Below are 15,327 nucleotides of genomic sequence, written 5' to 3'. Positions count from 1 at the left end.
AACTACTGTTTGCATTGTGCTTCTTTTTATCTGTTTACCGATGCGATTTTGTTACGAATATTATTGAGAGGGAGAGAGCATCTTCGGCTGTTTAAAAACAAATAAGCGTCGATGCACGGCCAGAACAGATACAGCGTTACTGAAACAATTTATATTAGAGTATGGAGTTAATCGAAATGGCTTCTGAAATAAATTACTTATTATTCAATGGGCAAAAAAATTTGCCATTTAACGGTGCTAATCTTTATTATTCAGGAAAGTTGTTATAAATATAAAAAGTTATGACTATACCAAGGGCTTTGACACTTAAATTTAAGATTTTTCAAAAAGTGGAGTTAATCGATGTGTGCACTGAGCGGCTCATATACAGTTGAGTCCGCATAAGTCGACACCCCAAGGGGAAGTGGAAATGTGTCGAGTTATCTGATGAACGACTAAAGCAAAGTTGGAAAAAAAAAAAACAGAAAATTACAGTTAGGAAAGTACAGTAGTGCATTATACAGTAGTATAGGCTTACAATACACTGTGTCCTCCATTTACAATTACTCTGTAGATGAAAAACTGAAAAATTTGTTTAGTGTTTTTGAGCATTTAACTGTCTCGACTTTCTTTTTCAACGATCATGAACGCCTTTAAAACATCATCTTCGCAATTCTCAATTGTTGGCAAGTAATGTCTAAGGATTCTTAATGCTTCTAGCTTGAGAAAATGCAAAATTGGATTCTGGTATGATGTTGATGTAGATTGTATATTTTGTTTTTGTTTATCTGTTGTTATTTTATACATAAAAATACATAAAATGTTAAGGCATTTTTATTAATACAATGGACCTTTGTTATAGTGCTGCTCATTACATCGCGCACTCGGTTATAGCGCAGGCAATGTTCGTGATGCGATAAGCTCAAACACGTTTATACAGGTCCGTGCGGCGTTAGTGAGTAGTGCATTTTATTGTTATTGCGTATTGAGTAATTGTGTATGTATTGAGTTCCTGAATGTATTTTGAATAGTGTTTAATTATTGTATGCATGATGAGTAAAAGAAAAGCTTGACATTATTGCTAAAGTAGAGGTGAACCGTGTTACACCTTGCTGCTCGGAATAACGTGTTCATCTTATAATGTGGGTGTTGTTTCCCGCCCAACATGCGCATTATATCAGGGGTCTGCTGTATATATATTATATTAATAATAATAATTTATTATTATGTTATTAAATATATTAATAAATAAATTGACTCCCCTCCTGAGAAAAAATGAGTTTGCACCACACATATGAAGTGAATTCATTTTTTCAGGAGGGGTGACGATTTATCAGTGTGTGGGACAGCAAAAGTATGTCGACTTATTCAGTAGTGACGAGTTAAACGGTGTCGAGTAAACCGGATTTTTTTAACATTAATGCCTATGTAAGTTGGCCGGGACCACAGAAAACTGACTACTTAACTGATGGTGTCGAGTTATCTGGGTGACGACTTTTGCGGAGTCGACTGTATATAACAAGGGAAAGTATTGGAATCATGTTAAATTTGACCCTCAGAGTTTTTGCAAATCTCTGGGAGGTCTCAAATCTTTTGAGATATGAACTCAAAAAGTAAAAAAGGGGTTGTACTATAGATTACCACCTATGGAATTTTGGGACTTTGAGTATATATCTGAACTGAGGAGACTGAGACGAGTTCAACGGTACCTTACGTTTGAACCGGAGGCAGAAAATAAGAAAGTTATCATACTTTTTTCGGCGATCGCGCGATGATCGGGAGTTGCGTCGCTCTCTCTGCTAAGCCTATCGCGTGTTTAACAGGCAGTCCGGCAAGTCGGCCATATATACCTTCAACAGAGGCAGATGTTGATCCATGAGCACATCGACTGTCTACAGTTTGAGTTAAGTTCTTTTTTGCACATCCTCGCGCTCGAGGGCTACAGTTCTTCAGTCTCGCCATCGCTTGTGGTCAGCTAGTACTACGAGCTGACCACGCTATTGTGATTGGAAGTTGTGATGCTTGAACAAAAGGAAAAAAGGGAACTGGCGTTCGACTGTTCGTGCTCCTGGCGGACTCCTCCGGGAGGGGAGCCGCCAGCAGGCTGCCGATTGTTTAACGTCACTAGTTATTGATTCGTGGTAGTTCTTGAACAAAAGAAAAAAAAAGGAAGTGGCATTTGACTGTTCGTGCAATTTCTTGCCTTTCAGAGTGCCTTTTTTTAATTTGTTTGCAGACTTTACCGCAAGATGGCAGCACTAGCAACTACAGTGCCATCTGCACGAAAGCATTAAAAAAAGTATAACTTTCTTATTTTTCGTCTCCGGTCCAAAAGTAGGGTATCGTTGAACTCGTCTCGGTCCTTTCAGTTCAGATATATACTCAGTCTCAAAATTCCATAGGTGGTAATCTATAGTATCCCCAAAAAAATATATATGTATATGGGTGAAGATGAATAAATGAAATTTGGCATGGTAGCTTGTATATGAGATGCATTGATACTACTATATTAAATTTTGGTGGTGTCAGGTTCAGTGGAGAAAAAGCTAGTGGATGGTCACGTCATATCTTGAGATGGGTAGGATTTAATGAAGATTTTATTCATTATTAACAGTTACAATTTTTTTTATAAAATTCGTCACTGCTATTAAAATTAAGTTTTGTCATTTAATAATAATTAAAAATATAAAAGAAGTTTTTTATAACAATCTCATAACACATGGGAATGTTGTGCAACTTGCTCGTTGCTAGATTTTTTCATGAACAATTCAATTTGTATTTGCATAATTAGGTATATTTAATATGAGGTTTGAGGTGAAGTAATATAAATTTAGTTATAAATAAAACAATATGGCAAAGAACATCTTATATACAAAGTGACAATTGAATTGCAGTGGATAAAACAAAATAATAAAAAAGATTGTAAAAATAATTTTAAACAAAAATCAAAGTAATTTTAAAATATTTTTCAATAATAACTCCTAAAATTTGAATAATAGAGAACAAAGGAATAACTACAATACCATTAAAATCAGTCCAGCCTTAACAAAAATTTAAACTGAAACAGTAGAGTAGATGTACCAGTTTTGGCCAGTGTAGTACCAGTTCTGGCCAGAAAACAAATTTAACTTAAAAATATAATCACAAATGAAACAAACTTTTATTGTTAACTATGTGAACAGTTAACAATAAAAGTTTGTTTCATTGGACAGATTTGAATATGTGGTTATTATATTTTTAAGTTAAATTTGTTTTCTGGCCAGAACTGGTACGCTGGCCAAAACTGGTACATCTACCCTACTATGATACTGGATTGACATTACTAATATAAAAGCCATTATCTGTGTGTGTGTGAATTCCTTATAACTCCTGCAATTTTTGTCCACTCCAGATGAAATTTTGGTTATATTCATTTTATGGTCTGACAAAAAGTATAGACTAATAATTTTGTGGAAATATTAGCTATAGAATAAACATTTTATTGATTTTCGGTTGGTGATTGCACTTACGTTGCAGTTCCCTCAGTGACCACATGACATTCATGCTTGATGGGGAATTTTTGTTAAGTTGCCTTTTTAAATATTTTGGCAAATGGCATATTTTAAACTTATTTTATTAAATTTAAAATTAAAAAAAAAAAGTTGCATTATGTCACTTCTATAATAAATTTTTAAAAAATCCTTCCATAGTGACCATGTGATATTCAATCAGAAGTAATACCCCGTTCGCACCGAGCATTTCAATCTAGATTGTGACCAAGGTCAGCGACTATGCCTTGGTGCGAACACCCTCGACCGTTTCAATCTCGACTGAAACGAGGTTCAATCGTGATTGACTGGAGAGAGTTCTTGAAACTAGATTCAGTCATAAGAGAGATCCCACAATCCCACGCACGTGAGAAAATACAAGATGGCTACAGAACACGTGTCGAGCTATCGGCAAAGAAATAAAAAAGATGTTTGGAGAGACGATGACATCTGTCTATTATTAGATATATGGCAAGAAAAAGTATTTATTTCTAATCAAAACTTCCATTTTGTGTGTTGGTGTTTGTGACTTACCGAGTAGTTATGCCAGTTTTATCATCGCTTACAATAGCTGGGTTATTCTCAAGCGAGTTACCTGTGCGAACGGCACGACGTTTGAATAGTGACAGTCACAATCCAGATTGTAGGTAAATCGAGATCGAAGTTAGTTGAGGATTGTGCGCGAACGTAGTATAACAGTCTAATGAGTTTGCTATTTAGAAAGTGTTATTACTCATAACCTAACTTGTACACACGATTCATCTTTGTTTTATCAATGTGAATAAAGAGAGCCACTATTTTGTCAAAAGAAAATAAAGAAAAAATATCTAGGGGAAAGAATAAGAGTAAATTGGTCAGTAAGTTCTAGAGACTACTGAAGGTCGTGAAGTCTGAATTGAACAACAAGTAAGAATGGCTTTGTCAATGGATACAGAAACACCATCATGTTGTCAGCTCGATTTTAAGCTCTTCTCAATTCTTCAATCTACTTTTTCATAAACATTTCATCATGCTTGACTGGAGGATTTCTAGTGACAGGATGTTAGGTTTAAAATCCAAGTTTCATGGGACATGCTTATAGAGCTTCTTGTCTGCTATCAACTTAGGACATTTCAGGGACTTAGTCTGTAATGAGTTAAAGCTTTGTTAAAACAGACTGAAACAGCATTGATGAATTGTATTTTAACTGCCATATTTCCTTAGTTCTAAGACAATTTTATCTAGTTATGCTTGTTTGAAGTGGAAGTGCATCTTACAATTGTGATAGCATCAAATATTCAATGTCAAATGTAATAATAATAAGCTATTGTAAGCAGATCACGTGATGCTTTATGCACCAATAATAATCTTTTTTGGCTGTATTGCTCAACACTTCTAGTTTACATGACATTTACTCATAACAGGCATTTAAACTTTTTAGTATCTAAAAAGTTAAGATGACATTGTGGTGCAGCATTAAAACAAATACTCATTAATGCAGAAGAGCAAGAAAACAGTTGTTTGAACATTATTTGTTTTATGACATTTTGTATTGTTTTTCTAAATTTGTTACTTAACAAAACTTACTTATCCATAAATATTTTCTTCCACAAAACAATTTTAAAATCCAGTTTCAAACTCAAGATGTTTCTGATAATTGAGAAAATACATTAATATCAATAATTTTAACTAATAAATCTTCAAGTTGTGCATTTTGTAATATATTAATGTTAGAGAAAGTTCTGGTTTTATTGACTAATTGTAATCTTATTTACTTGTTCTGCTTAATGTTATGAGTTATAGGCAAGTCCCAAGTGATTACAATAAATGAATTCTATTATACTCATGTTTTGATTTTCTCATTCATCAATAATTTGAGACCTTTTATGACTAAAGGTTATTTTGAAAATTTAGCAATTTAATGATTTTTAAAAATATATTTTTTTTAAAATAAAAGTTTTAATTAAAATCTTTTTTATAAAAGTGACCTCTTGAAATTAATTTCTCAGGAAAAGTTAATATAATGGCTTATAGTAAACATGAAATATAAAAACTAGTATTGGAATTCATTTTAGATTCATTTTGAAAATTTTTAAATTAATGTAAAGTAGATTTTAATATAACAGGCACACTCATCAATCTTAATGGGAAACATTTGAAGAAAAGTAAAGTATTGCAAAACTGTCAGCTCAAGAGTAAGATGTCTAAAGTTGGTTATCTACGTGAGCAATTTTGCTCTGCAACTTGAATGCTTTTGACACTGCACATGCATGACCTAAACTGAGCATCAAAATTATTCAGTTTGACATGAATTGAATGCTTAAGCTGGATGAACTTTTTTATCCCACTAATCAAATGTGGCTGATCGGCAACAAATAAACACCATCAGATGGTTTGATGTTCACAAGTTATTTGTTGATTTTTAACAATTTATTCTCGTAATTTGTCAACATCTTTTGGGTGTCCCATGTTTTCTATCCTTTAGTTCAAAACTTTCAAAACCAAACTTGACATGTCCAGTGTTTAGGAGTATCTTCCCTATATGCCCACGGTGGCCAAACTGTGGCTCTTTTCTAGTATACTTGTGGCTCACTGCAAGATACTTAAATTTATACCAAATTTGTTTTTTTTTTTTAATTTTGCTTTTATTATTTTTTATGTATGATTCTTGGATAATATAAAATAAATAATATATTGTTTGAAATAAAAAAGTCAAAATATGGTAGCATTATACATTATTTATAAAAATAAATGTAATATTTATTAAATAACATAATATGTAAAAACATTAATAGAAAAAATAATTATAATTATGGTCATTTAAAAAATGCAGCATGTCGACTGTTATCATTATTTGGGTCAATGTATGAAGTTGAATCTTTATATTCTAATATGAAATTTATTAAATTGAAATTTCGTTCGCAGCTTACCAATTTCCATTTAAATGAATTGCTCAGAAGTGCTGTTACAAATTACACACCAAATTATCCAAACTCAGTTTCCAATTTACAAATTCATCCTTCAACTAGTAAAGACTAAATATTAAATGATTTCGTTTTGTATTTTTTTTTTTTGCGTTAGTCAGTCGATTTATTGTTATTATTTTTAATAGTGGTGCAATCTTTTAAAGCTTTATGTATCAATGTGATTTTTTTTTTATTTTCTTGCAAGTTAATTAATAAATGTGATTTTTTTCAAAATTGTGTTAGTACTGTTTATTTTACTATATAAAAACTGACCAAATTTGTCTTTAGCTGTGGAAAAATATGTATATATGTATATGCGGCTCTTCAATGAATTCTGTTTTTAATATATGGCTGAAGTTCTAAAAAGTCTGGCCACCCCTGCTATATGCACTATGAGTATTTTTTGCAGTTTGTATCACATTATATCCTTTACAAAACTTACAAAACTCTTGTTGCTAGATCTTTTAACTTTCTTGGCTGTTATGAGTTTTTATTTTAAAAACTTTTATATTATTAATCAAAAAAATAAAATTGTTTGGTACCATCTGTTATTAGATCGTTATAAAAAAATTTTTAATTACTATAAAATGGCAAAAACCTTAATTTTGAGAGTAGAGACGAGTTTAAAAAAAAGTGTAAATGTTAATGAAGATTTTATTTATTATTATGTCTTACCCTCTTCGAGATACATGATGCTCCCTTCTATTTCCCACTCTCTTGATCTTTTACCACCAAAATTTAATAGCATCAATGCCCCTCATATACAAGTCACCATACCAAATTTCGTTTCTTAATCTTTACCCCCATCCTGAGATATTAAGCAAGACCGACAGACACACACACACACACACACACACACACACACACGAAATTTTATTATTATTCAGGTCTCAAAACAGTAGAGTGTTGTTTATCCAAATCAATTGGGGACTGGGGTTGTTCGGATAACCGATTATGTACAAAAAAATATATTAACCTATACGATGTTGAAATTTTTCTCTGTTGCATGTCACTTCGTGTTGAATTTTTGTTGATTTTAAGCCTAATGAAAATTTTTATAATAATAATAATTGAGGCTATTGTATCGTTAAAAATTATTTCTTTATTTTGTACAAACAAAATAAATATATTGAAAAATATAAAAATTATATTTTGGAAGTTAATCTAGTATCAAAAACGTTTGATTCAGCAGGACACAGTCCAACTGGAAAGCTTTTGAATAACTGGTTTTCAGATAAATGACACTCTACTGTATTTGCAAAAAACTTAGGAGGGTCAAATTTGACATGATTCCAATACTTTCTCTTGTTATGTATACATAACAGCTGGGAAAGTAAAAGCATAAATAATGTGCCTGATATGCATTTTATCTTCAGACATTTCAATTTTAATTTTATGCAAACAAAATGTGAAGTTAAGTTTTAAAATAAGCTTCTGAACAAAGAATACAATCTCACATTAGCAATACTGTTAAATTTCACAACCACAGATCTGTATTTACAACTATCCTAATTAAACTACAAATCTATATTGGAAATCACCTTTAGCATAAAAATAGCAAATTCACCAACACTTAATTTGCTGAGGAAAACCTATCTATGTTAAGTGAAGATAGCTGTTAAAGCCCTGTTAATTAAAACTTCTGCCCCACACTAATTTTGTGTTAAGCCAGGGATACCTGTATTTGAATAATTAATAAGTATCTTTTCACACATGTCTGATGATTGTATTGAGAATGATCAAATAAAAACTAAATTTTTCATTGTAAATGTTTTTAGAAATGTTTTGAAGTTTGATCTATTTAATCAAACTTGAATATTTTTACTACAATAAAATATTTTGGGGGGTTGAGTCTCCTCTTGTATTTGTCTCTATAAATCGTCATTTATATTTGATTTAGTCTCCTTTCTAATCAACTATGAAGTGTGACTTACACACTCACACTTCAATTGTGTGAAGTGAAGACACATACTAGATGTATGTGGCAAAATTGCTCATGTGGCTACCCCAGAATTTAGACATCTTAGCCCAAAATAATCAGCATTATGACCATCTGAGAAGGTTATCTGTTTTATTGAATGATTTTTTTTTCTTGCTAACAAATTTTGAGTCATGAAGCAAATTATATTTTGCATGGAATTCGATTGTAATCAAAAAGTTAGCTATTTTTCCTGTATTTCTCTTGAATTAAATGATTGATGATTGCTTATACAAAGAACTTTTTAAAAATCAGGTAGTAGTTTAATACAAAAGTAAATCTGACATTTCATATTTTTAACTTAAAATTTATTGAAATTAAATTTTACTGTAATAGTTTATTAATTAATAATGACCATACAAAAAATTCTGGGTCTGGATAAAATGTAATAGTTTATTTATTTAATTTATTTATATAATTATTGTAGAAATTTTAAATTATTTATATAAAATCAATATTATACTTTATGCTTAAGTAGCTTAGAATAATATAAAATAACTTTCAGACAAGCCCGAGTCCACAGGAAAATGGATCTCATCATTCAGGGGAACGAAGTCCTTCTCCTCCAGGTTCCAGATCACCTGTAGGTGAGGATGGTCGACGTAGCAGGAGTCCACGAAGTAGGTCTCGCTCCCGATCTAGATCACGCTCGTATTCTCGATCTTATTCACGTAGACGTCATTCATGCTCTCGTTCAAGGTAATATTTGCAAATTATACTATTAAAATTAAGTTTTCTTGTAGATTTATGAAGGAAACAGTCATTTGTAGATTTAAAAGAAATATATTTTAAAGTTTATTTGAAAAGTTTTAAAAGAAAAAGTTTTGTTACTAATACTTGAAAGGTGGTTGTTAATTATATTTTTACTAGGAGTTTTTAATATTTACAATATTTGAGATGGAGCATTAGTGAAAGCCTCTTCTATGTGGCTTAGTGTTGTATTTGATCTCAAAATTTGATTGATTGTTTTTGATGAAACTTTGTCATTTTCTATTTGTGATGATGGATTCAACAATATAAAAAAATGGGGGGGTCCATAACTTTATATACAAGATCAGGGCCTATCAAAGTGGGGAACAGGAGGGGCACTATTAATACCAACTGAGGTTGGACTATTTTCAAATAGAAAATAGTTCCTCCTCAGTTGGTATTAACTAAAGGTTTTACTATACTTAAAAATTATACAAAGTGGAAAAAATAAACTTAAAACTATGCCCAAAGCTATACAATTGTGAGAGTTGGACTTCATGAAAATTTGGAGAGAAAATTCATTTTTTGTTTTTTGAAAGTTTTTTCCAATTTTATTACCGGTGCATCTCTTTCTTGAGTCATTTCCTTTCCCAGAGAACTCATTGAATGTGTCACTGGGAATTATTACAAAAATTCACTATTGATGAAAAAGGATAATGTGACTTGAGGATATAAAAAAAAGAGTGATTCAAGAACGAGGGGTCATGTCATTGCCAAGAGTTCGCTGATCCAGCTTACTTTTTGATGTGAGTGCTCTATTGCCAACTGCTTCGTCCGCCTTTCTCCAATCTCTCAATTGCCATTCCTGAACCTGACAAGCCAACGGATTCCCTCCAACAATCTAGTTCAAAAACACACCAGAAACAAAAAAGAGACTGAGATGTTACCACCACCTTGCCACCTCTACAATCTTCGATCAACAACATGACAATCAAGTCGCCAATCAAGGTATTTTGTCTTGCACGTAATATTGTAAGCTCTCTCTTTCTTGGCCAGGAATCTGTTAAACTCAGGTCTCTATAGCTATAGACAATTTAACTCTCTATTAGAAAGCTAAACAGAACTGTTACCTTGTCTATATGTGTAAATATTTATATAAATAAATGGGTATTTTCCATTCTAAGAAGTAGTATGCACTCTTTCTGATCTGCCGTCTCTCAAAACTCCTCCATCCTGAATCCAACTGTCTGCACACGTGATCGTTTGCATGAATTCTGAAGTTGTGGCTATTAAGGTTTCTGTGTCTATCCTAGAAGAAACAGTGGTGTCAGCCCTGACGAGGCACTAAAGAGGTGCTGACCCTCTGATCACACAATATAAAGATGAAAATGTTGCCATGACTGTATGAGCAATAATGTAGACAGGAGTAATAATTCTTTATAATGTTGAATGGTAGCATGACGTTATAAGCAATTTCTGTAATAATTTTATGTGATTCTGAGGGCAATGTCCCAAGGTCACAGCCACAACTTTTGTGGGCTTATAGAATTGAGTTCCTTCTCAAAATTTGACAGGTCAATTTTGATTAAATTTTGCCATTTTCAGTATCACTGTCGCTCACTTTGTCTGGTACTGAAGTGAGCGACAGAGCACCGATAACTCTGGTACTGAGGCCAGAACTCCTGTTTGAAGTTGTTAACATTGACGTGATTGGCCCTATAGTAGAACCACCTTCTGGGAGGGGACATAAATACGTACTTTGCCTTATGGAACAACACACTCATTAGCCAGAGGCAATACCCATGCGTTCACTTAGTGCTAGATCAGCTTGTGAAGCCTTATTACAGATATTCATTAGAACTGGGATCCCAAACATCATTGCAAGTGATCAGGGCACCAATTTCATTTCTGGCTTGACAAGAATTTTTGAAGCGCTTGGGTGTCACTCCAGATTTAGCTGTCTGGGATACGCCACAGGTAACGGACTGGTTGAATGATGGAATAGTGTTAAAACAGATGCTCAACCATGTTATGCAAGAGGGTGCTCACAACTGGGACAGACAAATCCCCTTCTTGCTCTTTGCTTATAGAGAAGTGCCAAATTGCACAACTGGCATTTCCTTGTTCAGACTACTATAAGGAAGAGAGGCATGTGGACCTCTCGCAATCCTCAAATCTGTGTGGACTGACGAGGTTTCCCTTCCTCTTAACATGTCTTGTTCGGCTGTGGACTATTTACAAGATCTCAAAAGTAGACTAGAAACAGCAGCGCATCAAGCTGCATTTAACAGTGAGTGAAAACCAAAGAGCATGCATGGAGTATTTTAATCAATTCCTGACTCAGGTAACAAAATTTATGCAAGAGGGGACCGGTCCAGGTGAAATAGTACGGTTTTGCCCTCCACAATCGTACAAAGTTAAACTTTCCAGGAATAACATTAGACAAATTTATGTGAATAAGATCCAAAAATATTATCCCAGAGAGAACACTATCGGAGTAATTTGGGGGGTACACTCTACCCCCAAAGATTGACAATAATGTGACCCTCGAAGAAGTGCTAACAGATCAGTGTTTCAATCAGCTTAGCCAAGTTCAACAAACACAAATCAACACCCTGTTAAAAGGGCACAGTTCTCTATTCACTGAGAGGGTTCGTGTTGCGAAAGTGGGTGAACATAAAATCAGGTTAATCCCAGGTCAGACGAGGAAGAAGCCGTATGTATATAGAATTTCTGAGACTTTGAAGCCTAAAGTGGACGAGCAGATTGTGGAACTCCTACACTTGGGATTGATAGAGGAAAGTTCCTCAGAAATAGCACATCTTGTTGTGTGCATGAGTAAGAGGGACGGGAGCATGCGGTTATGCATAGATTACTGCTCTCTTAATGCCGTTACAATAGCCGATGATTTTCCTATGGAAGAGGCCACCCTATTGATTAATCATATCGGTGCGGCAAACATCACTACCTTGGACTTGTTGAAAGACTACTGGGTGATACCTATGGAAGTCAAAAGCAGGGACTTAACATCTTTTAAAATGCACAGAGGACAATATCGTTTCAAGATCATGGCATTTAGTTTAAAGAATGCTGCTGCCACCTTCCAAAGAGGAATGAACAAAGCCTTGGCTCAATTTTGAGATTTTGCACCAGCATACATTGATGACATTGCCGTTTTCTCAAGTGATTGGAAATGCACCTGGACCATCTAGATATAATTCCTCCTGTTTTGTGAGAACCTTGTTTCACTGTAAATATTAAAAAATGCTCTTTCGCTAAGCGCGAAATCAAGTATCTTGGATACATCGTTAGCTCAGAGAAGTATTGCACAGATCCCGACAAAGTTCAAGCCATCTCAGTTATCCGCACCTAGAACCAAAAGGCAACTAAAAAGCCTTTAGGTTTTTGCAATTACAGTAGAGCATCGGTTATCCGAAAGCTGATCAACCAAAAGTTTTCCAGTTGGACTGTGTCATGCTGAATCAAACATTTTTGATACTAGATTAACTTCTAAAGTATAATTTTTTTGTTTTTATATTAAATATATTTATTTTGTTTGTACAAAATAAAGAAATAATTTTTAACGATACAATAGCCACAATTATTATTATTAAAAATTTTTGTTAGGCTTAAAATCAATGAAAATTTAGCATGAAGCAACATGCAATGGAGAAAAATTTCAACATGAGATAGGTTAATATATTTTTCGTACATAATCAGTTATCTGAATAACCCCAGTCCTCAATTGATTCGGATAAACGACGTTCTACTGTATTGTAGAGAATATATACCTAACTATGCTACTGTACCTATCTACTCATGGAACTTACCAAAAGAACAAGTTCTGGACATTTTGCCCTGGACAAGAGTTCACGACAGGGCATTCCACCTCCTAAAGACAGCTTTAACGAAAGCACCAGCACTTTATATGCCAGTGTTGGGATGGCCTTTCATTATCCAGACCAATGCATCGCAAATTGGAATCTCTGCCTGTTTGTCACAACAATCTCAGGGAAAGGTATACCCGATATTATAAGCAAGCCAAAAGCTGACTCAAACTTAACAAGCATGGTCTACAATTGAATGTGAAGCTTATGCTATCTTATGGGGTTTGAAAAAGTTTGAGGCTTGGACCTTTGGTGCAGAGATTGAACTACAAATTGATCATAACCAGCTGACATTTTTGACAAAGAGCATACCTCAGTCATTGAGACTACGGCGATGGGCATTGGCTTTACAGAGATACAACATCACCCTCAGGCATTGTCCCTGGGCTCATCTCAACAGCACAGGTGCTCTTTTGAGACTTGTTTGAAAGAAAGACGATGGACTTCATGTTCATGACATTAATAGTGACTGTTACTTTGACGTGTAGTGATAAGAACTATGGGTGTAATCCATGTAAATGAAAATTGTGAGTTGTGCATAGTGTGTGTGTACTTTGTGTAATTTTGTGGAGGCTCTGTTCTGTTGTACCCTTGTTCTTTTGGAGTTGTTTCAGATCATTGTTCAGGTTAATACCCTAACACGTATCTTGCGGTAGGGGTGTAGTGATATCGGACCCACTCGCCTCTTCCCAAGTGTGATCCATGTTATATATATGTGTGTATGTTACTCTACGGCATATATTTTGTTGGATTTATATTTATATGTTTATTTATTTATTGTTCTAACATGCTGAAGTTTAAATTTAAAAAGAACATTAAAGGGAAAAAGTTTAAAAATTCATTTAAAAAGTTATGAAAAAAGATTTGGAAGGTTTTAAGGGTTAGGAGAAGGTTTGTTATCAGTTTGGAGAATTAAAGGAATGTTTCAAATTCTCCTTGTTTGAAGGTTTTTTTTTAGCAAAGGACCTGTGGTGATAGAGGATCACCTACAGTATTATTTATAATTTTTCATTTTAATAATTTTGATCACATAAAACAATTTCTGATTTCTGAAACTTTTTTTCCAGTTTATTAATATTTTATAAAGTTTGGAAAATTTATTAAAGGACAAATTTAATAAATTTATACTTTTGTACATGGATTATACTGAATTTTTTAATAATAATTAATGGCTTTTTTTTTTTAAAGCCATGAAGTTTTAAAGTTACGAGTTAATAGGATAAATTATTATTAAATAAAACATTTTAGTTTTATGTAGAGAAGACATGCCATAATGCTGTCTTTCTTATTTTATTTTTAATTTTACTAATTTGTCGATTATAAAAAATATAACTGTTAATTAGAGAAAATAACCAGTTAAAAGTTGGAGAAGCACTGGCGTATGTGCATAGTAAGTCAAGTAATGTTTCATTTTGTTAATGTGCCATGCTGTAAGGGACATGAGGGTCAGGGAATTTGTACAGTTGATCAGGGAAAGTCATGGAATTTAAAACAAAAATTTGAGTAGTAACCTGAATATACAAACAAAAGATATGTTTTCAATGTATCATGGTCTTTGCTGAACTATGACTTCTATTTAAATTTGTAATTAATAAAATATAATTTTTACTACATTTCCATTCAATTAAAGTTTCACTGAAAATCGCCCCATGTGCCAGGGGTTGCCGACCTCTGGCCTACTGAAACATGTGTTGTTGATGTGGATGTCACACAATCAGGCTTGTAATTTTGTGACAAAATGTATCATTGCAGAAAAAGTTCTCCCTTCTCAATTGAAGTTGCTGAAATGAAACTGAAGGAAAGGAAGAGTTGTTCAAGTTTTCTTTTCTATGGCTAGTTATTTCAAATAAGTCCATTTTTTGTGACATTTTCATAAGATGGATGCTTTCTTGATTGTAGACTTTAGCAATTTATTTATAGAAGCACTTGCTTTGTGTATACACTACAGAGAGTAAGAGCTTATGTTTTCTTTTTTTAATTTGCTGGAAATGTTGACACCTGCAAAATTTTGAATAAAGACTAGAAGATTGGAGTGAATAAAAAGAACTTAATTTTTTTTGTATACAGTAGAGCATCGATTATCCGACTTAATTGGGAACTGGGGTTGGTCGGATAACCGAAAAGTATGAAAAAATACAGTCAAACCTGTTTTTATGCGGGGGATAGGGACCGCATTAAAAAAGACGCATTAAAAAAAATAGCACGAAACTTCACGAATGGCTGTAAAAAATAGTTTTCGCAACACAATTAAAAAATATTTTTTTTTTATGCGGTCAACAGGGACCGCATAAAAAAAGTCTCACATAGAAAATAACTCAAAA

The 15,327-nt window shown here is 33.3% G+C and overlaps 2 protein-coding genes across 3 annotated transcripts in view; both read left to right on the top strand.

Annotated features, from left to right (window-relative positions):
* tra2 (transformer 2) overlaps positions 1-15,327 on the top strand; it is a 56,333-nt gene that overhangs the window by 11,050 nt on the left and 29,956 nt on the right. For both annotated transcript variants that reach the window (XR_010882159.1, XM_067281105.1), the window contains exon 2: positions 8,935-9,128. Coding sequence is in view for 1 of the 2 variants with exons in the window: in XM_067281105.1 (XP_067137206.1) it covers positions 8,935-9,128 (194 nt within the window). In the remaining variant the exon portion in view is untranslated. The remainder of the gene's footprint in view (positions 1-8,934; positions 9,129-15,327) is intronic.
* Positions 151-15,327, top strand: part of LOC136984167 (PAT complex subunit CCDC47) — a 212,828-nt gene continuing 197,651 nt past the window's right edge. The window contains exon 1 of the mRNA XM_067281101.1: positions 151-162. The gene's annotated coding sequence lies outside the window, so the exon portion shown is untranslated. The remainder of the gene's footprint in view (positions 163-15,327) is intronic.

The sequence above is a fragment of the Centruroides vittatus genome, unplaced genomic scaffold (genome assembly GCF_030686945.1).
Source record: "Centruroides vittatus isolate TY-2023 unplaced genomic scaffold, ASM3068694v2 contig_905, whole genome shotgun sequence".
Taxonomy (NCBI): Eukaryota; Metazoa; Arthropoda; class Arachnida; order Scorpiones; family Buthidae; genus Centruroides; species Centruroides vittatus.
Note: the sequence above shows the minus strand (reverse complement) of the source record. Positions and strands in the feature narration are given on the sequence as shown.